The 26,825-nt window shown below is 36.6% G+C and overlaps 2 protein-coding genes across 3 annotated transcripts in view; both read right to left on the bottom strand.

Moving 5' to 3' along the window:
* LOC122018955 (putative pentatricopeptide repeat-containing protein At1g68930) overlaps nucleotides 1–7,060 on the bottom strand; it is a 7,635-nt gene extending 575 nt beyond the window's left edge. Inside the window, exons 1-2 of one of the 2 annotated variants that reach the window (XM_042576439.1) lie at nucleotides 6,918–7,060; nucleotides 5,504–6,838 (exon numbers count right to left, since the gene is read on the bottom strand). In XM_042576439.1, the coding sequence (XP_042432373.1) occupies nucleotides 5,504–6,711 (1,208 nt within the window). In that variant the 5' untranslated portion in view covers nucleotides 6,712–6,838; nucleotides 6,918–7,060. Of the gene's footprint in view, nucleotides 1–5,106; nucleotides 6,839–6,917 lie in introns of those variants that run through there. The other variant, XM_042576438.1, reaches the window with a different exon arrangement.
* A 614-nt stretch (nucleotides 7,061–7,674) lies between these two features.
* On the bottom strand, nucleotides 7,675–15,994 carry LOC122018956 (serine carboxypeptidase-like). Its single transcript, XM_042576440.1, has 9 exons — nucleotides 15,538–15,994; nucleotides 14,967–15,135; nucleotides 14,398–14,517; nucleotides 9,883–10,026; nucleotides 9,660–9,810; nucleotides 8,757–8,845; nucleotides 8,412–8,670; nucleotides 8,180–8,313; nucleotides 7,675–8,031 (listed from the first exon to the last, which is right to left on the bottom strand). Exons 1-9 carry the CDS (start codon nucleotides 15,870–15,872, stop codon nucleotides 7,900–7,902), a joined length of 1,533 nt encoding a protein of 510 aa, XP_042432374.1. The 5' UTR covers nucleotides 15,873–15,994; the 3' UTR covers nucleotides 7,675–7,899.
* Nucleotides 15,995–26,825: the final 10,831 nt, after the last annotated feature.

Raw genomic sequence — 26,825 nt, 5'->3', positions numbered from 1 at the left:
AAAATTCTTTTGTTAATTTACTACAATTAAGACTCATACATAGGTATTTTGATATTTAGATAAAAAGACATTTTAATAAGACAAATTAAAATCTTAATAAATTTTGATATTAATCAATCAGTCCGAACCAGTTACATATAAACCAATTTTCGCCCTTGTTATATGAATTCAAGGAATTGAGACTAAAAAAGTATCTACTTGCATAAATGAACAAGAGTTCCAACATATATTTTCGTTGCATATCTCATACTATTAAAAAAGATTTTAAACGCTCATATTTTATTTTTCCTTGTCAAAATATAACAAAAATACAATATTTAATTCACCACTCACCCTCTAACATCCTAGTCCATCAGTATCCTCACCAAACTTATATGAATTGTTCCTTCTGCTGAGTCAATTGGTACGAACTAAAGTCTAGCCTAGTGGAAGTTAGTGATACTGGTCTAGTGATTTGAACGGTATGATAGGAACGAATTCACCAGTTTGAGGATAAGTAATACCATGTCTAGGGTAGTAAACAAGTTAAACCGAACCAAGTTTTAGGATTTTCAGACTTGTTTGATAAAGTAATTGAGTTAAGCCTAGCCGAGCCTAAAATGAATTAAGTCATTGAAATGATTATTCAAACTTAGTTTGATTTATTTTTTATAAGGTTGAGTTTGGTTCAGACTTACCTTGAGCTTGATTCGCTTAGATTTGTTTAGTTAATTGATTATTGAGCTTGATCATTTAAACTTATTTATCTATTTAAAAAAAATTATTTATTTAGTAATTAATAAGTGTTTTGTTAATGGACATGATTCGTGAACATTATTCGCGAATGTTATTCATAAACATTATTCACGAACATTATTTATAAGCATTAATGAGTTGAACACATATATATTCAAACTTATTTGTTTAGTTTAACGAGTTGTTCAAACCTGTTTATTTAATAGATGTTGTATGTATTAAACAAACTCTTACTAAGTTGAACACCAAACTTGTTCAGTTCATTTACAATCCTAACCATGTCATTGATAAGAATTCTAGTTTAGCTCACCATTTAAAAGAAATCCTCCCAATAGATAAGAAACTAAGAGACAATAAAATAAATAAATAAAAATCAAAGATTGTTTTCTTGTAAAATTCATCCCCGTTCTTATACTTTGAACATCATGCTGCAAAATAGAGTTCCAAGACAACACACTTAAAGCCAACTACAAGTACCAAACACCAGGCAAAATACAACTATCGACACACCATACTTAAGACTCTTTTTACAACTAAAGATAAGTATTTGACCAACTTTAATGTCTCTAATTAACTTTATGGTTAATTGAAATATTAAAGTAAATGGTGGGTTGGTCAAAAACTATGTTTTGGACTTTGAGTACTTCATGAACCATTAGCCCAAATATTTTTCAGTTTGTTCCAAAATCTTGTCTTTCACTTGCCCATAAATCTTCTTGATGAATTTAGCTCTTTTATCAGCTTCTCCACTCAAGTGATCAGCAATGTGAATAGGAGATAAAGCCAAAGGGACAATAGGATTCATACCATAAACCACTTCAAAGGAGAACAACCAGTAGTCTGACTTGTAGAACAGCACTAGGCAAACTCAGCATGTGGTAATAAGCTCTCCCATTCCCTAATATTCTTCTTCACCAAGCTTCTAAACAAAGCTCCCAAAGATTTGTTAACAATTTCAATTTGACTATTTGTTTGTGGGTAATGTGATGAACTAAATTGAAGCTTAATTCTCAATTTTCAAAGAGTTCTCCGGAGGTATCGCCCAAGGCACATTACACCTAGGGAGTTTGAAAAACTTATGATGTTGGGTCACCCCCCATGATCCATCTGTGCTTCCCAATTTATCCTGGTGACCTGATCACCTCCAAAATTAATTAAATCGTAAAGGCTAGATATCTAGATTACAAAAAAAAAAAAAAAAAAAAAAAAAAAAAAAATCTCCAACGGTAACTTAAAAACTTTGAATCTTGATTAGAAGTGGACTTTGGAGTACCATGAAGCTTAACAATTTCCTTGAAGTAGAGGTTAGTAACATGAGTAGCATATGAAGTTTGGTGGCAAAGAACAAAATGAGTCATTTTGGAAAGTCGGTCCACCACCACTAGAATTAGAATTGAATCCTTATCCATTTGAGTTCTTAGAAATCCAACGATGAAGTCCATACTCACATCCTCTCATGGTGTCGTTGGAGCAGGAAGAGGAGTATATAGTTTAGCATTGCTCCCGTGCATCTTAAATTTGTGACAAGTAGCACATCAACTCACAATCTTCTCAACATACTGTACAAGCTTAGGTTAATAGAATCTCTATTGCCCCAGTAAAAATTCAACAGAAATTTAAATAAAATACACAGAGAAGACGCCAAGATTTACTTGGTTCGGAGCCTAGGGCGACTCCTACTCCACGCTGGTTGAGCGTTTACTTTGGGCAACAACTATAATTTCGAAAAATAGTACAATCAGGTATTACAATTTTAAATGCACTAACAAATTATACCGACAACAGGAATTTGAAATTCGCAGCTTCGGGTCGTCGGGGTCATGTTATGGCTTAGTCGGAACGTCTCGTTAGCAGTAACCAGTTGTATGATTGCTTAAAACTTGATTGATTCAGCTGCTGGTCGAGACCTCCTGATAAAGGCCGTTGAGGGCGCCTCCAAGACTCTTGAGGGCGCCTCCATCACCGACAAACTCGCAATGAGGATGAGCTTTGACTCCTTCGCAGCCTATCCTCTTGAAGGCGCCTCCATCTCCCTTGAGGGCGCCTCCAATGTCGTCCGAGGCGCCTCAGCACTCCTTAAGGGCGCCTCCAGCTTCGCTGCGCGCACTCCTTCTACTTTGCACCCGAGGCACCTCCAAGCTCCATGGAGGGTGCCTCGGGTACTGTTCATCCAAGGCAAAACTTACTCTTTTGTCACTGCAAGATATGTTAGTCCCAAAAAATATCCTGCAACACAAAGTTAGCACATAATAATGAATATAAAAAGATGTTTGACAATCACCGAACTGTCTGGTTCTGACTTCGAATTTTCGACCGGAAATCCTAGATCGAACTGACGCCTACTATTCCCTCAGCAAGGAACGCGTCCTCACCTACTCCACTCATGAGAGTATACATGTTGCCAATTCGGTCCTCCAGACCGACTGAACTTTTGCTCAGCGCTCGAGTCTTCATGTCTTTTCGCTGGACGTCCGCTCCACGACCCGCCCAGACTTTCACCTGGTTCGCGACACCAGGACTTTTCACCTAGAATCTCCGACTCTAGGACTTTTGCCCAAAGACCTCGACTTGCCAAGTCTTTCCGCCTAGGGTTACCACCCCCTAGGGTTTTCTACCTGCTTAACCACAGTTAGGACTTTTACCTAAGATACCTTAAGACTTTTCCTGCAAACTCATTCAACCATATTAGATAACAAATGACCTTAACTTTGAATCCTTTACCATTATCAAAACTCGGGTTCGATTGTCGGATGTTTCTTGCACCAACAAGTAGCACATCAACTCACAATCTTCTCAACATCCTGTACAAGCTTAGGTCAATAGAATCTCTATTGCCCCAGAGTCAATGTTTTATCTTTACCAAGATGTCTAGCAAGCCTCCACCATAAGCCTCCCGAATTATGGCTTCTCTAAGTGAGCAATTTGGAACATAAAGTTGTTCTCTTAAAAAGATAGCTATCACGTATAAAGAATTGGTTGTTTGGTCCTTCTCTCATTCTAATATGCTTCAAAGATCAATTTTGGAAAATACCTTAGCTCCATGAAGTTGAAGTAGATCACCCAACCTCAGAATAGGAAATTGATACTTAATAGTGATCTTGTTAATAGCTCCCAAGTTCCATCCTTCTTTAATTTGGAACTAAGAGAGTGGGACAACACAAGGATTATGCTCTCACAAATCCAGCCTCGAGCTATTAGTTCATTAACTTATTTTTGTAAGTCAACTTCTTGCATTGGGTTGATAAACAACCTTGTTTGGAACAAGATCAATGTGATGTTGGATATCCCTCATAGGTAGTAAACTAATTAGAATCTAATCAGGTACCACATCTTTGAACTCCTCCAATAGGAAGCAATAACTCATGAATAGGTGCTTATTGAGCCATTGTAGCCTCCATAACCAAGATAGCATAAATTTCACCTTGATTAGTCAAAACATGCTCTGGTGAACTTGTAAGAAAATAATTACCTTCCTCCTTAGAAATAATTAGTTCGAATTTCATAGGTGCTAACACAATCCAAACACCATCCTTGATAAAGGAGTGTGTATTTTTATAACCATCTTGATTAACCTTCTGATCATACTCTCTTGGTCTTCCAAGCAACAAATGATGTGAAGTCCATTGGAGCAGCATCACACCAGACTTCATCCTTGTAGTTCTTATCAGTGGTGAAGAAACAAAATACATCCTTGTAACCTTCAAGCTATCGCCATTCTAAAATCATTGAAGCTTGTATGGGTGAGGGTGAGGCTTGGTAGTGAAGTTTATCTTGGTCACCATCTTCAGCTACCACATTCGTACAAGTTTCTCTATTGATGATCACATTACATACCCTTCCATGGCTAGTGCATTTTGTTTGAAAATATGTTTCCTCCCATGTCTCTTCGTTCTTTTGAATCATATTGAGTTGAGGCTCCTCTGAATCACCAAAGATTTTCCTTCGTCTGCATTCAATGAATTCTGCAAGTTCCCCATCTTCTTGGTTCACTTCTTCCTCTTCTTTAATCACATCTTCTCTAATGGTGACTACCCTTTGATTTGGACAATCAGAAGCAATGTGTTCATAACCTTGACATTTGTAGCACTTCCAAGTAGAATTGGAACTGCTAGAGAGCTTTTGCACCATTCCCCCAGTATCAAATACTCAAATTGATAAAAGCATCACCTTCATATTGCCTTCGGTGGTCAGCCAAGGAAAGCCACTGAAAGGCTCCTAAAGGCATTTTTGGCAACTAAAAGGCTTCGAACAAGGAAACACAAGGAAGACTTTCGATAAACATTTTCTTCTCACTTCAAGGATCAACAAATAATGCATCTATGTAAAGAAAGAATGGCATACCAATAAACATTTTGTAATTCAACTATTACATTCATTGGCTAAATACTTATTATTCAACTTGTATAGATGCCATATCGAAAAATCCACTCAAGAACATCAACCAAGGAACAACTCAATTTGACGGGTATAATCTCCTGTCCATTCGAAATGTGGAATAATTGTATCATTTTTCAGAGTATCCAGAGTCGAGAGGATCTCACCCAACCAAGGAATAGACCTATCAGCCGTATGGAAGACATGTACACCATCACCGAGTTCGATCCAACTGCAACCTGGTTGCTTTTTCACATTCTCATCTTTCATGCTTTCCCTTATTTTGCCGGTTTTGGAAAGAATGACCCAATTGCTCTCAAACTCTGGATCCATCTTAAGTAGCTGAGAAGCGGCGAACTCACCGAGCTTAGTGTTCCCATAAATCCAACAAGAACTAAGTAATGCACTCCAAGCACTGATGCCGGGTTCAAAAGGCATTTGTTTAATGAAGTCGAGAGCTTCCTCCAATCGTCCACTTCGACATAGGAGATCAACCATGCATCCGTAATGTTCAGACCGAGCAGCAACAGTGTGTTTTTCTTCAGACATGAGTCTGAAATAGTGCCAGCCTTCATTCACCAGTCCTGCATGGCTGCAGGCAGATAAAATCGCAAGATACGTAATCTCATCGTGCTTAATCTTCAATTCAGTCATCTGTTCGAAGATCCTAATCGCATCACTGATGCATCCCGACTTCCCGTAGGTGGAAATCATAGCGGTCCAAAGGATTGGATCCCTCGAAGGCAGCATTTCAAAGATGATCTTTGCAGATCCGTTGCAGCCACACTTCGCGTACATATCCAACAAACTGTTTCGAATAACCAAATCCGAATCGAATCCATTCTTGACAACCAAAGTATGAAGCTGCTTTCCCTGGTTAATCGAGGCCAAACTAGCACATGCATCAATGCAAATAGCATAGGTGAAGTCACAAGGCCTCACACCATAATTAACCATGAAGACCAGCAGCTCCAAAGCTTCTTCGGCTTGCCCAGAGCGGAGAAAACCAGACATCATCGAGTTCCAAGCAATGAGGCCTCTCACAGGCATTGAACCGAACAGTTTCCGGGCATACGAGAGACAGTGGCATTTGCAATACATGTCGAGCAAACCATTGTAAACGACAGGATTGATAGGGCCGGAGAAGCTAGACGTAATCACTTGAGCGTGGATCTGCTTGCCGTAGGCCAAGGCATCGACTCCGACGCCGGAGCAAGCGGTCAAAGCACCCGAGAAAGAGTAACAATTGGGGGATGTGCAGCTAGCCAGCATCTTCTTGAAGAAGGAAAAGGAGTTATCGTAGCTGCCGTGGCGTGCGTGGCCGACGATCATGGAAGTCCAAGCGACGACATCCCTGTGGGGCAAATCGTCGAACAGCTTGTGGGAGTCACCCAAGGCGCCGCATTTGAAGGCGAAGTCGATGAGGCCGGTGAGGAGGACGACAGAGCTTGAGAATCCGAGCTTGATGATGAAGCAATGGAGGGAGTGGAAGAGCTGGGGCGACCTAGTGGTGGCCAAGAGCTTGATGGAGTGGGAGAGGGAGTATTCGTCCAGATACATATACGAAGGCATGTGTTGCCTGCGGAATTCTTGGCTACCCATTTATGGCAATCTTGCAGCCTTCTGAAACGGCCTGCACGAAGCTTCTTCCATCAAATTTTGACGAATCCAACACAGTGCTTGACAAATCACTGAATTTGATTGAATGTCCATTCTTCTGTGCCCTGCACTGTTCAGAATTTAGATTCAGGTAAAATATTTTCTATAGACAATTTATGTTATTACATATGAGTCCGAATCCTTCTTACAAAATTTTGTGTTGCTAAAAATGTATAGTAAGTATCATGTATGTGTTCCATTGCAGGATCCTTGTTTAGAAATTTAAGCATTGGCTGGCGAGAAAAATATCTATTTTGCAACATGTTTCACTGATCATTTAGCAGCAAGATATGAGATGGAGGGTCTATTGTCAGTCAATTTCTCATTCACGTAATTTTTATTGGTTTAGAGGTCACAAAACATTATAAGATATAGGATAATGTTCAGCCCAAAAATGTGTGCCATAATTTATATGATGCACTAATGTTGAAATCTTGAAATGAACGACATGGAATATTTATATATATAATCTTTTAAAACTTGTACTATTTTTAAAAAATTTTAGCCCCAATTTTATCAATTTAAGCTCTATTACTTTTTTGTTATTTTTAATATTTTTCTTAAAGATTTATAACATATAACAACTTTAACTAATAATAAGTCTACTTAGGCACTTTAGACCAATGGAGCAGCCAATTGAGTTATTTTTAGTTGAGCTTTCACTGAGATAAAATCAGATTTTCTTTTATTAAGAGGATGTAAGTGAAGCTTCCCCGGATTTAGAGACATAAATATAGATAATAATAAAAATGAATAAAATATTTTTATAATAATAAAAAATCCCCCCACCCAAAAAACCAACAAAAAAAGAAGAATTGCGTGAACGAATTTAATCTTTATCCAGATGAATTAGAAACTACTATTTTTTCTTGTTTTGTCAACTGAGTATTATGTTTGTTAAACGAGTTACTCAAGTAGAAGATTTTATAAAAATACCATCAACATTAATTGTCGATCAGTTGGTGTTCAGTCGAAAACTGCAGATTTTGCGAAATAAAATTGGCCCAATGTGTGATAACACTGGAAGGCTATTATGCCCGATACCAGGCTCGACGAGCTTAGATCTTATTTACAAATCAGATAAAGAACTGAGTCAAGTTTCTCCATCTCGACAAGCATTTGTTTAGCGTACTACATTTCAGCGACAAGGTTTGCTGATGGGATCGATGAATCTTCGACAAGGTTCCCCTGTGTCCATCTCTTCAACATCTCTAAAGCAGCCTTTGGTTGATCCATAGGGACCATGTGGCCTGCATCGTGAACCTGTTACAAGTAAAAAATGCCAGGGAATTCAGCAAAAGTGCGTAGCCCATTTTAGTTCACCAACTTAGACGACAATTTTACATCAAACAAATGTGTAATCGAGTTCAGTTTGATTTATCATCTTGCAGATGGAATGAGTGCTGGATACCTTTAAGAAAGTAAGAGTTCCATAGCTCTTCAGGAGTCCAGCTTCAGTGCCGTCCACTGTAAACGGTGTCTCGGATGAAGAAACGAACTTACTCTGGCCTGACCATTCCATTGCATGGACCCATCTTGAGTTTCCTGGTCAAAGTGGACGAAAACTCGTCAGTTGACAGAGTGGACGAAAACTCTTTAGTTGACAGACTGAACGAAACTGTAATATTCTTCCATTTTCTTACCGAGCCAGTTGCAAATAAGATCATATTCTCCAGCATAGACAAGCAATTTGATGCCATCCTCCAGCAGTGCAGGAATACCGACTTCCAAGTTCCTCATCCAGTCCATAAGCATGGCTTGATACACAGTTGGACTGCACGAAACAAACTCTATGCTCCCTACTCCAAGGGACTCCCTGACAGACTCAAGCTTGAGAAATTTCTCCATGTTGGAGAAATCGTAGCACAGGCTTCCTACGCATGGTTTCCTAATATCATAGTACTGTAAAAAAGGTGTGATGAAGTTAGAAGAAATAGTAGTACAAGCAATAGATTAGCAACAAGAAAACGATCGAGTTGAAGCCTTACATTTGCATTTCCAGCTAGTGCCATGATGGAGCTGAATATGGTGTTGCAAACCAAATAAGATGCCAAGCAAGAAACAGTCCCTGATGTTCCTGAAATGCAGCATGTTTTAGTGTCAACTCTGTTCAATTTAGGTTGAATGCTAAGTGAATGAACAACAACAACAACTAATAAGTCTTATCCGACTAAATCCTCTTATGTCATTAGACTCTATCTCCTATTATCATCCTCTATATTTAAATAAATTTTATTTTATTTTATCATTACTAACCAAGTTTACTTTGGTATTCCTCTTCCTCATTTAATGTGTATATTGATCACAGTTTCATATCACCTAACTAGAGCATTTATTAGACATCTAAGTATATGTGCATATCATCTTAAACGCAATTTTCCCTCAATAGATGCAACCTCAATTCTCTGTCATTTCTTATATATCCATCCTAATATGTCCGCACATCCATCTTAATATCCACATCTCTACGACTCTTATCTTATGTTTGTATGCTACAATCATAGTCCAACATTTATATCCTTACTGAAATTCATTTTGAGAGGAAATAATTACTTGGATAGCATACTAAACAAACTACCAACCTATTAATATGCACACAACATAGACTAAAATTGTGCAAGTTAACAAAGTCAATTTGTTTTTGAACTAAAATGTTCTTAATGAGTGGAATTTATCATGTAGGTGAGAACCTACATAAACAGAGATATGAAATCAGTCAACCGAAACCAAGATCCGAGGAACTAAATTACTCCACAAACAAGTATTAGGATTAATGTACAAGACATGCATAAATAGGGAATTAGAAAAACCACATTTGCATCCAACAAACATACCGGAAGAAAGATAATAGAAACAAGAGATGCTAATCAAGGACAAGCTATTAGATTTACCACAAAGTTTGATGGCAAGTTTACATGCAGGATAAATCTTATTAATTCTCTTGTAATCAGATTCTTTGATAATGCCCATATCCAATGCATAATCAGTGTATGCTTTGTACTGGATTGCTGGATCAGTTAGTCCGTTACCAATGGCAAAACCCTGTAGCACAAAGTAAAATAAGCTGACGTAGAAGTGGAGTTGAATTCTATTGTGAAAATTATGAAGGTTTACCTTCAGTTTTATGTGAATGCCTTCATTGTTTTTGTTTCCTTGATGAACGCGGCTTGCAAAAGCAGGGATATAGTGCCCAGCATAAGACTCGCCAGTTATATAAAAATCATTCTCTGCATATTCTGAGTGCTCAGCAAAAAATGCCTAGAAAAGTAGAGGGAAAAACCTTGTTCTTGAGTACAAAATATCACGTGGCCTATTTTTAAAATAATAAATCCAACAAAATCAATCAAACCACAGATACTCGAATAGCATATCAAATTTAGTAAGTCTGTATTCTCATTATATATATATATATATATATATATATATATAATGAGAATACAGACCATCCAACCACTAGGATTTACTCGGAGTAAGTTCATCCATGCTAACTAAGTTTGTTTGCTCAATACAAAGAGGTTGGATAATGTAACATAAAAGGCGATAAAGCATAATTCTAGCGCATACAATAGTAGAGAATATAACAAAAAAATAGGATACTCACATTTTACTTAAGCATAAATCATGAAGACCACCAAAACAATGAATGATCGGAAATCAAATGAACAAATGGTTTCATTGACAAAAACCACATTGGCTAACCTTAAACTGGTGCCACTGCCCACTCTAAGTGCAAATGTGCTATACGTAGGTGACACAGTGGCCCATTCAAATATGATAGAGGGATGGAAACCCCAAATGGCCCATTCAAATATGATTTTGGGAGAGGGATGGAAACCCCAAGTGTCCCATCCCAACCCTTGAAAGCTCAATCTTGTCTACACCAGAGAAAGAATTGCACCTAATGGTCTAGGTGGAGAAATAGCCAAAAAAAACAAAAATTGGTGACCAATAAAGTCGGGAATCCAACAACCTGAAAGAGGGATAGGTGAGGAAGGTGAAAGCAGTGAAGTGATATTACAGGATTTTATGTTAAAAGGCAAAAGAAGGCAACAATAAGGAAACACTTAGAGAAAAAGAGAGAGATAAAGAGAAAGGGAAAATTGTATTACCTATTTGATGATCATATAATATTGTATTGCCCTTTATAAACTTCCGAATTAACTTATTCTATAGAATTGTTTCTACATATAATTATTATTCTAATTAACGGTTCAATGTTTGCTTATTCTTCTAAGACTTCTTTTATGTATTCTTGGAATTCCCCCCACCCCCCACCCTACAAAAAAGAAAAACCAATCTGCAAAGATTGTAACATTTCTTGCCCCATCCAAATTCGTGCTTGCCCTTAAGTACATGGCATGCCTTCCCATTTATTCCATAACTAGTTCTTTCGATAAGTCTTTGGTTGGTGCCAATTTCCCTGGCTCTGGATGTAGGTGATCATTCTTTGCTAGCATATTGTCAATGTTATTTTTTGTTTGACTTAAAAATTGTTGTGAGGTCTCTTCCAAATTCACTAGTCTTGTCTTTAAATTATACAGCCATGACCTTAAACTACAAGAGGACAGGGTCCAAAGTGCTTAAGCATCTGATTTTATATAATGACATTAAATTTTGTTAGAGGAAGAATAAGAAAAGAAAGACATCAAATATTGTTAGGGAAAAATAAAAAAATCCATTATTATACCTCTTCAATATCTAGTAGTATGCAGAATGTTAAATAGACCTGATTCCTTGAAATCTTTCTTCTTTAGTGGTCACACTGAGCATTTAAGGTTCTCATATTATGTTATCTTTAGTTCAGTTATTAATTTTTCATTGATGAAGCTAGGGGTGAGCAGTCAACATGCCAAACCGATCAACCCGCTTATACCGACCCGAACCGAACCGAAAAAAAAAAAAATCTGCCGGATATAGGGCCGGATGTAGGGTCCTGATATTACATTATCCGATCTAGTAGGGTCGGATAGTTTTTTATCCCAATAACCGAACCAACCCGATCCGCGATCACCCCTACTTGTAGCAACTACTGTCGATAAGTTGCTACACGTTATAGTAGCTACTGTGGATAAGCTGCTACACGTTATAATAGCTACTGCCGATAAGTTGCTACACGTTGTAGCAGCTATTGGCGATTAGCTACTACAAGTGTAATGAGTAATGCCTATTATCATTTTAAAATATTTTATTTTTTATTGTTTTATATTTATATTTTATATTTCATTGGATATAGGGTCGGATATCCAAACAACTGACAACCCGTCGGATATCTGATACATAATAACCGTCGGATATAGGGTCGGATGTAGGTCCTGATATTGTATTATCTGATCTAGTAGGGCCGGATAATTTTTTATCCTAATAACCGAACCAACCCGAACCAACCCGATCCACGATCACCCCTAGATGAAGCTATGTGTGTCATCAGTCGAAGAGGACTACAACGGAGTTCAAGGGGATAGTGGTTGACACTTGCATTATTTGAGATCAAGGGGTTAAGGAACTCCTTGGATGGTCATTATCAAGTAGTGAGGAGGTTTTATTGTTGCTTTTTCCTTTTTTATCATCCACTCCATCCAGCATTAAGAACTTTATTGCACTTGTGACTATATGAGAATGGTTCATTGCAGTTGAAACAAAGTCTCCTCGCACATTGTTCAGCTATCTCAACATTGGTTAACTATTAAATGGATGGTGGTGGGCTTCATTTTCAATTGTCTATGATGGTTAGGCCATCGCATTTTTGGATAATAGATCTGTAATTGATCAGATTTTGAGATTTCTTAGGTAGTGCACTTTTGCCTTTATCTGTAGAGGCCGAAATAATCCAAAGATAAAAAGATCTAGCTCAAAGGATATGGTCAAATTTTTACACGAGGAAGAGTTTCTTGAACTCACTTAAACACTAACCCAGTGTCAAGTGGATTTTAGCCAACTCCACCAATTTCCTCCCTCTTTTCAGGGGCCCAAAACTAGCATGGCATAACGCTTGGAAGTTCTCCCACAATGCCAAATAGCCTCTAAATAGCCTCTCTCAGTCTTTAGAAACAAAACTTGTACCTAATGGTCAAGAGAGGGAATCACCAATACTTTTGTACTTAGGAAAATCAAACTACGATGGACACTCTTCAAGTGGTTCAACCATAGGGAGAAGTCCAAGATGGGACGAATCTTGATGTCTTATTCTTCATTCGTGCTCTCATATATTGCTCCTTAAGGTGCTTCACATACGGGTATATTGCTAAGTGTCCAATCATCTTTGTCTATCATCTTGAGGGAGGTCCATAGGTCTCTACCTTCATTGTTAGTGAAATAATTTTTCTCTACTTTTTCATGCAACAGATCATCATTAATTTTAGTCAACTCTTTTGTCATCTACTTGGTCATGCCCAATATATGTTATAGGATGTCATCATTAATGGTCGATTTTGACACTAATTTGATATCGTCACATGCATATGACTAAGTCCTCAAGTGATGCAGTTTAAGGTTTGTCTTTATTTGTCCTGTGTCACCTTCCACAAGAAGTGTGATTGACCATTTGGCCTTTGTTGGATTGATGAGCGGGCAACTCAATAAGAATTGGAAATTGATTAACGAAGTTGGCAAGTTGAGATGGCAGTAAGCTAGGAAGAAGTATCAGTTGACCCTAGGGCTACAGCAACAGCCATTGGCGAGCAGCGATAAAGAAACAATAAAAGGCAAAAGATTCAATTCCTTCTTTAATGAGCTTAAGGTCTAGTTCCCTCTCATTTTTAGATTTCCAAATTAACATATTCTATGGAATGTTATTACATGGCATTATTTTAATTGTTGAAATGGCCAGTATTTCCTTGCTCATTCTTTTGAAACTTGTTCCATGTCAATCATTTCTAGACTTATTCCATGTTGCATGGATAGTAACACAATGCTCCTAATAAGATTTATTCAACTAAAGCATGCAAGCAAGCAATATAAAAGGAAATCACAACTTGTGGTATAGACAAAGTGGCAGCCTCTAAACAAGAATCGACAAACCTCAAGTGAGGAAACTAGCAAATCGAGATGATGATAGGTGGAGGAAACGACAACAAAAACTAGCTCCATAGTGACAAAAGGAAGCGGAATGAGGAAACATAGAGAGAGAAAGGGAAAACTATAATACTTCTTCAATGATATAATAAGGTTCAGTTCCCTCTCTTTTTCAAACTTCCAAATTGGCATATTCTATGGAATGTTTCGTGTTGAAAGTATTCTACTTGTTGAATGGTTCCATATGATCCTTACGAGACATGTTCCAAGTCTACCCTCCTTGGACCATGTGTCACCCTGTTCCATAAGGATCATGACAAAAATGCTATTTGAGTGCATCTCAAAAGAAAGTGCATAAGCATAATAAAAGAATTCCATAGAAAAGGGCATACGCATGATAAAAGAAATGCCAATGGCATATGACTTAAGCTGGGGAAGAAAATACATAAGCAAAATAAAATAAGGTGCGATACTATTAAAGAGTGAGAAAGGCAAACTTTGACAGAATAATCATGTGACAGAATAATCATGGCAGATCAAAGTCTACTCTTCCAAATTACAAACTTCAATGGCTAGACCATACCAAATAACCACAAATCATATTTGTGCGATACATACCTGTAGAAAATCATAAAGATCATCACTAACACCTTGTTCATTGTGACGGGTATCACGTCTATCTGAACTGAAGCTAAATCCAGTTCCAGTGGGCTGATCCACATATATAAGATTTGAAGCCTGCAAAATCCACAGAATAGAAATAATTTTCTGAGCCTACTTAATTCTAGCTCACTGGCACTAAATAATCTTATCACAATAATTTATTTATTTCTCATTAACTCTTCTTCAAAACAATTCAGCATTGCACACAAAAACATCTAGAAAAATGCAGAAAATAATTCTATAAGTGAACATATGTAAAGCATACAAAACTAGACAATTTAGCTGCAAATTTCAAACTAATCATATGAATTATTATTTCTTGTACATGGAGTATACAAATTTAGTAGTTAGTCAATAAACCAATAAAAAATCACACAAACTTCTTTTGCATAAGTTGTCATCCAACTAGTTGGGTTCGTCTCAAACAGAAAAATAACTTGCAGGGAAAAACTTCAACAACGAACTTTTGCAATCTAGAGATTCAGCAACCTAAGAATAGAAAGCAATCACCGGACTCAGCATACCTGGTCCCAACCAAATTGGTTCCACACGAGTGACATGTTATCGGCTATGCTGAAAGGACCATTCTCATAAAAGACAGCCAATTCGCTGCTGCAGCCAGGTCCTCCTGTCAACCAAATGACGACTGGATCCTTCTTACTATTCCTTGACTCAAAGAAAAAGTAGAACATCCTACAAAGAGAAAACAAGTACTCAGAGTTCAAGGTAAAATCAAATAAAACCTACATCGTCACACGAAGCTAACATCCACCTTTATCAGAACCATACCTATAGTACTACCAGAGCAGGAACAAAGAAGCCCTAATTTCTGAAATGACCCAAACTACAGTCTACCACTCGCCAAAACTCAAATAACCAGCTCCTTTAATCGTGAAATGCACCAACCAAAAGTCCTCGTCACACGAAGCTAACAACCACCTTCATCAGAACCATACTTATAGTACTACCAGAGCAGGAAAAAAGGAGCCCTAATTTCTGAAAGGGCCCAAACTACAGTCTACCACTCGCCAAAACTGAAATAACCAGCGCCCCTAATCGTGGAATGCAACTAACCAAAAGTCAATAGTCTCTCACCTAGCGTCATAGGTATGGGGAAGGCGGTAATAACCGGCGTGATGGCCGAGATCATCGGCGGAAGCCCCATCAGACAAGCCAGGGAAGCGGAAGCGCCGCTCGAATATTCCATTCTGCGAGGATCCGGAGAAGGAGGAGGATCCACCGCCCGCCGCGGAGGATGACTGTATGGACGCGTCCTTGGGGATGAGATTTAGTGCCCGGATCAGCTTCTCGGCGGTGGCGCGGGGAAAGGAGGCGGTGGAGGGGAGGCGTTGGTGGTCGGGGATCGACGCGGCATCGACGAGGAGGAAGGCGGAGAGGAGGAAGGCGGGGAAAAGAGAGAGCATCGCCATGATCAGATGGAAGGTAGACCGAAAGAGGGTCGTTGTGGGATTTTTACCCTGCCCACCTGACTGCACACATTACTGAGTGTCAGTCCGGCGCCTGGAAGCCTATCCCCGAGTCACTTTTGCCGGTCGAACTCGCATGCTTCAATCAGAAGATTTTATATATATATATTTTTTAGGTATATTATGTATACTTAGTGGTAAGATTTTAAAATTTAAGAGTTGAAATATAGTAGATTTATGTCCATAAAATTTTTGTAAGGGTTCAAGTTTTTCTCTTGGATTATATCATTCAAGATAAAAAATTTTAGATGTTCACATGATATTATATGTATTTAACATTTAAGATTTTAAAATTTAAACGTTGAGTTATAATGAATTTAAGTCAATAGGATTTTTTCTCTTATAGTGTTCAAAATAAAAAGAAATTTAAATTTCACGGAGTATAATGTTTATTTTTTAAATGAAATCTTGATTTAAAAAACATTAGAAACTAGGTGCCTGGATCGCTAGGCGAACACGGGGCACACAGTGTATATATATAATGTCCGCCCAGGTGCCCCAATTTTAAAAAGTGAATCGGGACACCCTAGAAGTGTGCATCGAAAATTGATATCTTGTGCATTGCACGATGCGCGACTGCGCACGAGACATTAGAAACTTTTTTTAATTTAATTTATTTTTTTATTTTTAAAATTTAACATTTCCTCCCATATAAATCCTAAATATATTACTATACTTCATAAACGTATTACTATACCCATAAATATCTATAAAAAAATTATTTTTAATTTTCTTTTAACTGAACACTATAACCCAATTGGGAAGTATGAATGCTAAAAGTAAAAAATTTAGCTTGAACACTATAACCCAATTGGAAAGCCTATGTTAGTCTTCGAGCGACCGACAAAAGATGGGTGAATTGCCTGAAACTACAAGAATACCCTTCTCTTGATCTTTATACTAAGTTAAGTAAACACTTGTTAAGAAATAGAAAGTAAATGCATAAAATAAAGAAAAAGACAAGAATATTTACTTAGTTTGCAACCAGAAAATTGCTAATCTAAGATAAATGTAGTTCACTAAAAATCTCCTTCTTCGAAATGCAAAGTAGCCTCTTACAACGTTGAAAGCTCAGAGAAAGTAAAGAACAAAATTAGAAATTGAAGTACATAACTTGTTTACAAGTGTTGTTCTAAACTACTGAGACTATGACTCTATTTATTCATGTTGGTCGAATCTGACCGTTTGTTGACTTGGCAGTTTTGGGCGCCTGGATGGGGTTCAGCGTCTGGTCTTGGATAAAATTTTATCCACGCTAACAATATCTCGCAAAGAATAAACTTATCCTAGTCTGGGTACCCAGACACAGCTGACGTGTCCTCGCTCAGCAGCGCATCGAGGAGGCACCCCTAGGGGTGCCCGAGGGTCTGAGTGTTGAGACCGTGTGGGCACTCAGACCAGTCCAGGTGCCCAGACAATCAACACCAAGTTGACTGTCTGGTTTCTCCTCCGTTTCGGCTCCGTTCATATTTTGGGCATTCGAAATTGTGTTAGGGTCGATTTTTGATATAGAGGGGGTGAATAGCTTATCGCGCTTTGTTTTCTTGCTTCATGATGATGATTTGCATCGGATAGAACTTGAAGCAACACTTACAATGTTAACACAAGAATTTATTTGGTATCCACTTCAAGAAGAAGTGACTAATCCAAGGATCCACACATGACATACTCTCCACTATGAAAAATACTCCTCGGAAACTACCAGAAGTGGAGAAACCTCGTATAAACTCACACAACAAGATACAATACACACAAGAAGAAAATACAAGAATATAAAGTAAAAAAACCTCTTCTTGCTTGACCTTATTGATGTAGATCGCCTTTTGAACCTTGGAAGTGCAACAACACTTGTCCCTAAGAGCTTCCAAAAACTGGCGGTGAGTAGTGAGGAGAATCGCGTGCGCTGGAAGAAAAGCTCAAACAAAGAATTATTGAGAAGAAAGCTCACCACAGTTTTATACTCTGTGCTTCTAGGGCACCCAATCGATTGGCACGTGAGATCCGCGCAATCCCAGCCGTCCAAAGCTTGCTACCTGCGCAACGGTCATATCCCAATCGATTAGTCAATCGATTAGGGAGGCTTGAATCAATCAGCTGATCGATTTAGAGCACCTCTGTGCTCTCACTAGAAAAGACCTGAATCGATCGCCCGATCGATTCAGTGTTCCTCGCGTCGCGCGAGAATTCCAGCCTCAATCAATCGACTAATCGATTGGTGGTGCCCAATTGATCAGTTAATCGATTAGGGATGCTTCTGTGCTCACGATTCAAGCTCTTAATCAATCAACCGATTGATTGGGCTAGCCTTCACTCGCAGCACACCTCCAATCGATCGATTGATCGATTGGCCTCCCTTTGACTTGCTTAACTTAAGTCCAAAGGTTCTCAAATCCAACATCTGGTCAACCGTGACCTATTGGAACTTCTCGTGCCAAGTGATCGGTCAATCTTGACCCACTTAGACTTTTCGTCTCGTGCCAAGTGTCCGGTCCTCCATTACCCACTTGGACTTTCTTCCACCAGTTGTCCTATCATCCTCGACTCATCTGGATTTCCTTGTGCCAAGTATCCGGTCACTCCTTTGACCTATTTAGACTTCCCAACACCAGGTGTCCGGTCAACCTTGACCCGCTTGGATTTCCACGTGTCTAACTTCACTCATCAGGTTTTTTCATTTGTCTAGTTTCACTCACTAAGACTTTTCATCTGCCTGGCTTCACTTACCAGGACTTTTACCTAGCTTCACTCAATAGGATTTTCACATGACTTCACTCACCAGGATTTTCCCACTGCTCAGCTTCACTAACTGGAACTTTCACCTGCCTGGCTTCACTCACCAGGACTTTCACCTAGCTTCACTCACTAGGATTTTCACCTGGCTTCACTCATCAGGATTTTCCCACTGCCCGGCTTCACTCATCGGGACTTTCACTTACCTGGCTTCACTCACCAGGACTTTCACCTAGCTTCACTCACTAGGATTTTCATTTGGCTTCACTCACCAGGATTTTCCCATTGCCCGGCTTCATTCACTGGGACTTCCACCACCAAGTGTCCGGTTAACACTGACCCACTTGGATTTTCCTTTCTACCAAACTTCCTATTGGACTTGCCTTTGCCTAACCTCCGATTAGGACTTTTCCAGTCAAGTAACCGGTCAACCTTGACCTACTTGACTCTTCTTCATATCAAACTGGTCAAACCTTGATCAGAGGGGAATTGCACCAACAATCTCCCTAATCAGATGATTGCACCTGCAATATCCATATATTGTCAAATATCGAAACTCACACATTAAGACTCAAGCTTGAGCTAACTCAAGCTTAGTCAACTTGGCCAACCTTGACCCAAGGATATTGCACCAACAAATTAGGCTCACCCGGACCCATCTTTCGGCCTTCTCCTCAAGCAATCTTCCGCTCCGGCTTCTCGTCCCTTAGAAACGTGGCACGCTTCCTTCTCATTCGCTAGCGTACTCTTCCGCAACACCTCACCCCTTGGACGCATCGAGTCCATCGACTCTCTCCCGTGTCATCCTTCTCATTAATTGCATCTTTCGATCGACTTTTTGTATTCTTAAGTTCCTACACACTTAGAAACAATACATCAAATATACACAGGACATAATATTGACTTGGTTGATTACATCAAAATCACCCGCGGAGTATTTATAGCCTAAACCCTAAGGGTAAAGAGTTAAAAAAACTATATTAAAAATTTTTAAGTTTTTGCATCTAGGTTCCAATTTCCTAATTAAAATTATAGTGTTCAGTTAAAAGAAAAATAAAAAATGAAAAAAAATGGAGGTTTACCGGTATAGTAAAGCATTTATGGGGTATATAATATATTTGGGAGTTATATTTGAGAAAAATATTGATTTTTAAAATTAAAAAAAAAAAACAAAAAAGAACACGCTGGTATCATGTGTGCACACATTTACAATGGGTAGGATATCAGTTTTATGTGTGTATATATATATTTTCTTTAGTTCTTAAGCTCATGGGGTGATTAAGTCATCCCTGCTTAACCTGACTCGTTAGACCAAGTCAACTCTAACATGGCACATCCTAGATCGAGTCAAGTCGTGTCGAAGCACATTATATACAAGTTCGAAAACCAACTTCTAAAATATTTATTCATTCAAATTTTGGTCCTCTTCTTATTCTTATGAGTACTTTATTATTATATTATATTATATCCATGAAGTACCAATGGGATTTTTTTTATATGTGAATAAATCCTCTTTTAATTTATTTGCCAAATGATTTATTTACTTTAGGATGAAAAAGTCACGGTCACGGGGCGACAGTTAAGACGTAATATTGATTTGATTTTTAGAATGTCCTGGTTCGATCTTATGGATGAAAAAAAGCATATAAGTTTACCTTCATAAATACTGATTCAATGGTGGCCAATCTTACATTGACGATGAAGATCGTTAAGTCAACTACCTATTATTTGATATTGTACTTTCATGATTTATCTTTAAGAATTGATCGAGAACTTTTATATGACCACAAGTTGACCGTCTCCTGTGTTAATTAGAATGTAAAAGTTGGATATCGGGTTATCAGAGTATTCATAATCCATTATTATTATTATTATTATAACATTCATTATCTCATTAAAAAAAAAAATATAAGGTCCACTATTATAAATTCATTATAATAACATATCTTTTTCACCCGTATTCCTTTTAACATTAACACTCATTATTTATTAATCTCACCGTTCAAATAATCATCCTAAAATTATATCATATTAAATAAATATATTTTAAAATATTTAAATTATTATTATTTTTAATAATAATTTTATTTTTTTAATTTTTTTAATATTTTAAAAAAATAATATTAAAAAAATTTTACTTTAAAAAAAATAAAAATAAAAGATTAGACAAGGGGGTTAATTCCTTTGAACACCCCCTCTAAAGAGGACTATTAAATAAACATTATAATACCCCCTATAAAAAAAATAACATTATCGACATATTATTCGTAGTTTCGTCGACAGAGGCATTTACCAATGGAAAATAATGTGTCAGTCTAAAATTTGTCGGAAAAGTATACTCCGATTGAATACCTGTTCTGTCAGTAAATATACCGATGGAATTCCTGTTTCGTCGATAAATATACCGATGGAATGTCTGTTTCCGTCGAAAATCTTACCTTAATACACCATAATCCCATTTAGAGATTACCGATAGAATTGGGCATTCTGTCGGTAATCTCCGACAAAATTGGGCATTTTGTCGGTAATTATATTTAGGGATTCCCAACGGAATGTCCAATTTCATCGGTAGTTATTGACACACTATCCAATTCCGTCGGAGAGTACCGACGGAATTGGACATTCCATCGGTAAATATTTACGATATCTACCGACTGATTTTTAATACTATCGATATTCCGTCTGAAAATTTAAAAAAATCACAAATGCAATTTTAATTCAACCCATAAATTGTATACAATTTTTATACACATAAACAACCATTACAAACGATGACATTTTTATATATATACAAACGATATAAAAAGTTCACAATCCACAAATACATTTCACATTCATACATCCATACATTTCACAATCCAAATAATAATAGAAAACTCATATCTATCATATATATAATAAAAATATTTTTACAAACACCATAATAGAAAAAAAGTTACAATATTTAGTTATAATCCAAAATTCCGCATAATGTCAAATATGATAGGTTTATATTATATTTATATATAACTAAAAATGTTGCATATATATTATAAGTTTTAATACCTAGATAGTCAGCATAATCAAATAATGATCATCAATGACAATAGGCCTAGACTCCGAAACATATAGTAACACAAAATTTAAATATTAATCTAGTAAATTATCAAACCATAATAAATATATTTTGCATAAGTTATAGATGATAAAAAATTTTAAGTTATGGTTGAACAAACCTAAAAAAAAGAACTAACGATCATGATATAATGGATCCTGAGTCTCCTGTGGCGGCGAGGGCAAATGACCTATGAGCGCTCGCATCTGAGCTATGAGAGTATCACGATCCTGTTTTCACTTCCGATCATCCTCAGCTCGTTGCCGCTCAGCCACCATCCACTCATTCATCTTTTGATCCATTGAGGCAACTTGAGTACACAGTTCTTGATTTTTCCGTCTTAAAGACTACATCTCAGTAGAAGAAGAAGAAGAAGAAGAAGAAGAAGAAGAATAAGAGGAACCATCATGCTCCTTGGGAGTTCTCAAACGATCAAATACGACTTTGGCTTGGGAGCCAAGGCCATAGAGGGTGGAGTATTTTGTCCGTCCACCGACAACATCATAATAAATATCATTTAGCGCCTCAGTGGATAGAGGTTGTGATCCCCTCCATCCTGTGTTGGTGGTTGATGCTTGAGCTACTCTATCTGTAATTTGATCCTGTGTGAAAAAATATAATATGAATATTATTCAATTTAATCATAATTATAAAAGTTAATAATGATAGAAAATTAAATGTAATAAAGTAAATAATCTTATGTGTATGACCTTCGATCTGAGATCGACAAATGTGTCATCCTTCTTCTTGTGGGTTTTAAGAAAGACCTTCATACAAGTAGGCTGGCGGGCTAGTTCATGTTCCTGCATACACAAATAATTTGGGACAAAATTATATAAATTTAATAATAAATACAAAATTAGTTTATTTAAATTTAAATTAAACTCACCAGATCCATGACATGCTAAACAATGGATCTGGATCCTGGCGTATGCCGAGCAGTTCCGATGCTCGGGCCACCTAACTCTATATTTATGTTTGTTCTAGCCTTTTCTGCATTTTCTTGCCACCTCTCTGCAGCCCAAGTGGTCGTCCATGCACTCCATACCACCTCAGAAACATATGTCAGTCTTGTGCCCTTATTTCTGATGTAGTACATCATGTCTCTGTATAGTTTGACACAATAGCTATTCTATGTGGTCATAAACTGTTCTTATTGGCCTTCTTCCCATGTATATACCTTTTTTGCAATTATAAGTTGAATATTTAGTATATGAAAAGACAAATAGAACATGGAATACCAAATATATTAAATTACTTACTACAAATTCATTAGAGTAAAACGTCTTCATGTCTTGATCTACATGTCTTAATGTAGTACCAGAAGCGCACACTCTTTCTTTAAATTCTTCGGTAAAGTAAGATGAAATCCGATAGCTATTAGGAATGAATCTGCAAGAAAAAAATATGCATAACATCAATACTGATAACAAAAAAATACTAATAACAAAAAATACTTATGTGTCTCCAATAACTCTAATAGTCTTATAACCACGGAGTGCTACTGTTTGCTGCTCAGCCATAATAATATCTGTAAAATAATATTATAGCACAATATATATATATATATATATATATAATAAAGTTTACAAACATGCATGACATCAATACAAAATAATATACAAACATAACTTAATTGATGAATAATGCTAATATTTTATCATTTTTAACATCTGACTAATCAACAATTACAGTTTATAAGTCCTCATCGCTAGACTCTGTTAGTACAACTTCATCCTCACTGTTAGACATCTCTCCATTATCTATCTTCTCGTAAGTAATATTAACATCTACAAGTAATTGAGATGTAGATTAGAGTTGTGCATCAACTGAATGTCTCATCACTTCGTCATTCTAAAATGCATCATGGTTCTGAGTAGTGATGGTGTTCGGTATTTCTATTGTCGAGCGAGGCTTCGATTGACAAACAAACAACCATTCATTAGGTCTTCTTCTCTTCGTAGGGTATTCAAGATAGAAAACGTGACCCGCTTGAACTCCGAAAATAAAAGGTTCAAACTTATTGAACCTTTTGTTTGCATTAACCTCAATTAAATTATAATATGGATGTATTCTGGTACCTGTTCTTGGGGTATGATCGTACCATGAACATTTGAATAACGCACACATTTTTATAGATAATGTAGGATATTCAACTTCTATGATTTCCTCAAGTCTACCATAGTAATCAAACTGAGTGTTATTGTTGTCCATAAATCCTTTAACGTAAACACTAGAATTATAGGTTAATCTCCGTGAATCTCGTTGTGCCATGTATAATTTGAGCCCATTCACATAGAATTTATTTTACGGAGGGGTCCTGATGAAAGATTCATTATCCTATCATCTACAACATTTGATATTCTACAATTTTAACCTATAAAATTAGTAGACATTAGGACACTTCGTAATACACATGAACTTAAAGATTTGATAAAATCTCCAACTTACATATATTTCAAACCATAATGTAAATTTGACCTCTAACTTTTTAGCTACCCCACCTGCATCCATTGATGGATTTTGTAAATATAGTTGTTGTTCATACAAGCTGGGAAAGAATGTAATTTTATGATAATTGAGATATCAAATAATCAAATTAAACAGGTGATAAATTTTTAATTAGAGAAGTCAACTTACTTTATGTATGGTTTGACTTCATTACAGTTTAAGAGTATATATGTTCTTACAGCATGATATTCTTCTGGAGTTAAAAATCTAGAAACAGATACACCAATTAGCTTGTCAAGAAACTTGAAAATAAACACTACAAGAAAAAAGCAAATAGATAACGCTTTTAAAGCGTTGTCTTTGTGCCTGAAAAAGCGTTGTTAAAGGCACTGTTGTTAAAAGTCTGCTCAACGACAACGCTTTTAAAGCGTTGTCGTTTGTAGCGAAGACAACGCTTTAAAAGCGTTGTCGGTTTATGCAAAGACAACGTTTTTGCAACGCTTTTAAAGCGTTGTTTTTGGTAGAAAAGACAACGCTTTAAAAGCGTTGTCGTTTTAAAGAAAAAAATATTTAAAAATCATTATTTTTATATTTACGAAACTATTATTTTTCTTTTACCATGTCTAGATTCGAATTTTACATATAATCAACTTAGCTAATGATTTCAAACTCATACCAAAATAATAGAATTCTGACATTGAAGTAATATTAGTATTTAATTACACGAGAAACTAGTAAATATCAAAATTAACATTAATTCTGTTTCAAAGTAGATAGTAATATTCACAAATAAAACAAAAGAGCACAAAATAATCTTGTGAGCAATTGGATTTTGTCTAGGATCTTTGTAAGCTTTGAACAGATTGAACAGTTGGCCTGAAATATAAACAAAAAAATTACAGTCAATAGTTTGAACCAAAAAATTACTTCTACTAGCTATTTTTTATAAATGAATCAAAACTCATTACTAAGAAATGAAATGCTTGCAGAAAGAAAGAAAGAAAGCTTGCAGAAATGCAACGTTTCTTCAAACTACAGAAAGAAAGCTTCCAGAAATGAAACGCTTTCTTCTCTACAAATGCTTTCTTGCAAAAAGCACCGTTGTTGCAGAAATGCAACGTTTCTTCAAACTGCAGAAATAAAGCTTGCAGAAAGAAAGCTTGGCTTGCAGAAAGGCAACGTTTCTTCAAACTGCATTCTAAAATGCATGCAGTTTCTAATATGCATTCGAAAATGCATACAGTTTCTAAATTGCATTCTTCAAACTGTGCAGTTTCTAATATGCAGAGAAAGCTTGCAATTTCTCCATTCTAAAATGCATACAGTATTTCTCCATTCTAAAATGCATACAGTATTTACAGAAAGAGAGCTAAAATGAAACGTTTAGAATATGAGCAATTTCTCATCAATTACTGAATCCAGACGCTCCTTAGTGTAGTGATCTCGACTGTCCTGTATCCACCTACAAAAGTAGCAATAATATGTTTCAAGTCCAAACATGAGCATTACTGATGGCTCTCAAAAGAAACAAAACAATCAAAATAAACGAGTTCAAAATGTGAAACTTTACTAGAGAATCAACTATAATATGATAAACTGTGGTTTGTAGTACTCAGTAGAACATCCATTTCTCAGTTTTTGTCTTATGTTGCATCTGTGTTTTTTATTTCATATTTACATGAAGTATATATCTTGTAATATAAGCAAATATCCTGAAGTTCAATAATACAGATCTATAGTAAGCTTCTACGCCTACAACCAATGAAATTCTATAAGAACTTCTTATGAGACATTAGTTGAGGTTTGTGTTGTTTACATTCCTTTCTAATTTTAATAGAGAATGATCATGGTCAGCATGCGAGTGAACAACTTCAAGGAAATTCAACAGCGTTATACTTTAACAAGGGCCTTAACTAGATTGAATAACTTACTTAAAAGAAGTAATGTCTACCTGAACATTGCTTTCTTCTATTAAAACCTCCTTAGCTTTTTCGCAAAGCACCCTAACCTAAAATTTTATTTAAAAACTTATAAATATAGTTATTAACTCACAATGATAAACTGCAAGAAATTCCAAATATTATTTTCATAGGGAAAAAAAGAACACTAAACAAACATTGGACTGCAAAAGCTATGTCTTAACAATGTGAACTCATTGTGAACTTTTAGCAATTAGCAAGACACAAGAAGGGAATAGAAGCATTTACCTCTATTCCTTATTAATAAAACAAACAGTTAATGCATGTAACTAGAGGAGTCCTCCTATAACTTGAGTAATATTTCATAAATTTCCAAAGGCTTCTGAAAAGATACAATAGAAACCTCTACGAATATTTTTCCTATATAACTTACAAGAAAAATCAGCTCAATCAAAAACTGAATTTCGAATGACATGATGATCAGATAAACTATTTCCCATTGTCTCTAACAAATTAAAGCATTTATAATTGTATCAAGGAGAAATAATTAAGTCACATCGGATAAATAAATCATCATATTATTCATTAACAAGCGACACTAACCCACCCCATAGTCCAACAAAGAAAATCATTACAGTCCAAGAATGAAATATAGACTGGCCAAGGCGTTGAGTTTGCATCAGAAAGAGGAAACAATCCCTG

The sequence above is a fragment of the Zingiber officinale genome, chromosome 9A, assembly GCF_018446385.1.
Source record: "Zingiber officinale cultivar Zhangliang chromosome 9A, Zo_v1.1, whole genome shotgun sequence".
NCBI lineage: Eukaryota > Viridiplantae > Streptophyta > Magnoliopsida > Zingiberales > Zingiberaceae > Zingiber > Zingiber officinale.
This window is presented reverse-complemented; position numbering and strand designations above follow the sequence as displayed.

Coding starts and splice junctions, on each gene's coding strand:
- LOC122018956 (XM_042576440.1), bottom strand. CDS start 15,872: ATGGCGATGCTCTCTCTTTTCCCCGCCTTCCTCCTCTCCGCCTTCCTC. Junction 14,518..14,966: donor ACCAATTTGGTTGGGACCAG/GTATGCTGAGTC, acceptor TGGATTTTGCAG/GCTTCAAATCTTATATATGT. Junction 8,846..9,659: donor ACTTGCCATCAAACTTTGTG/GTAAATCTAATA, acceptor GCTGCATTTCAG/GAACATCAGGGACTGTTTCT.